The sequence below is a fragment of the Pyrgilauda ruficollis genome, unplaced genomic scaffold (assembly GCF_017590135.1).
Source record: "Pyrgilauda ruficollis isolate IOZ18807 unplaced genomic scaffold, ASM1759013v1 scaffold386, whole genome shotgun sequence".
NCBI lineage: Eukaryota > Metazoa > Chordata > Aves > Passeriformes > Passeridae > Pyrgilauda > Pyrgilauda ruficollis.
This window is the reverse complement of record NW_024525334.1, coordinates 14,981-16,416: the sequence shown is the minus strand read 5'-3', so window position 1 is coordinate 16,416 and position 1,436 is coordinate 14,981. Positions and strand designations below refer to the sequence as shown.

The 1,436-nt window shown below is 59.3% G+C and overlaps 1 protein-coding gene across 1 annotated transcript in view; it reads right to left on the bottom strand.

The window, feature by feature from the left end:
- LOC121358349 (tenascin-X-like) overlaps positions 1-1,436 on the bottom strand; it is a gene marked incomplete at its 5' end in the record, with an annotated part of 17,928 nt that overhangs the window by 1,929 nt on the left and 14,563 nt on the right. The window contains one exon of the mRNA XM_041476456.1: positions 944-1,351. Within this exon, the coding sequence (XP_041332390.1) occupies positions 944-1,351 (408 nt within the window). The remainder of the gene's footprint in view (positions 1-943; positions 1,352-1,436) is intronic.

Here is a 1,436-nt window from a genome sequence, read left to right as displayed (position 1 = left end):
CCCCCCAATCCACTGATACATCAAACACTCCCACAGGCCCCCCAGTCCTGCCCACACACCATACCCAATGGAGATGACCCAGTTCCCCCTCAATTTTCCCAGTCCTCCCCCAGTCACCCTCAGGCCCCAGTTTCCCCCAATGCCTGCCAGACCTGTTTCCTTCAGTACTTCCAGTTCCCAGATCCCCCCAGTTCTCCGAGTTCTTCCCAGTGCCCAGTTTCCCCCAGTACTCACCAGTCCCCAGCTCCACTCTAGTCTCCAGTCCCTCCCAGTTTCCCCCAGTTCTCCCAAGTACCCTCAGTCCCAGCTGCTCCCAATCCCTCTGTAGTCTCAGTTCCCCACTGTTCTCCCTGGTCCCCACTGGTCCCAATTGGTCCCAATCCCCCCCAACTCTCAAATTGCCCTCAGCCACCCCAATAACTAATCCCCCATATTCCTCCAGTTCCCCCAAGTCCCCAGTCCCTCCCAGTTCACAGATCCCCACAGATATGCAGTACCCCCAAAATTCTTCCCAGTGCCCAGATTTCCTCAATCTTTGCCAGTCCTCAGCTACACCCCAGCCCCAGTTCACCCCAGTTCACCCCATTCCCCAGTTCCACACAGTTTCACCTAGGCCCCTGATTGCCCCAGGCCCCAGTTCTAGCCAGTCCCCCTAGCTGTTCCCAGTTCCTCAGCCCCCAGCTGATCAGAGTCCCTCCAGGTGTGGCACTCCCCCTAATCTCCAGTCCCCTCCAATCCCTGGCTGCCTCCAGTTCCCACTTCCCTCTAAATTCCCCAGTCCTCAGTGCCCCCCGAGCTCCCTAGTCCCCCTCATTTCTCTGGCTCCCCCAGTACAGCCCCATTCCCCAGTTCCTCGAGCTCCCCCTGGGCCCCACTTCCAGCCCTGTCTCCACTCCAGCTCCATTCCCTGAGAGGCTCTGGGGGAGTCCTTGCAGCCCCTTACCAGTGATGGCCTCAGTGGAGACATGGTCAATCCTTTTCCCTCCCCTCAGCCCATAGAGGTGGAAGCGGTACCGTTGGGAAGGGGACAGCCCTGGCACCATCACCGATCGGGACCCGCCATCAATGGGCAGTGCCTGGGGCTGGCCCTGAGCATCCCGGTACTGCAGCATGAAGGAGTCAAAGGAGCCCTCAGGGACATTCCACTGCAACTGCACAGAGCTGGGTGTGACACTGGAGACCTCCAGCTCTCCCAGCACTGCCCGTGCCAGGGGCGCCGCAGATGGAGTGGCCTCAGCTGGGGGGTCTTTTCCTTTGGGGTCCTCAGGTTGGGGTTCCTCTGAGGGCAGGGGCAGCTCCTCTGTCTTGGCTGTGGCTGCAATGGAGACAGGATGATGATGCGTGTGAGAATCCATCCATCCATCCATCCATCCATCCATCCATCCATCCATCCATCCATCCATCCATCCATCCATCCATCCATCCATCCATCCATC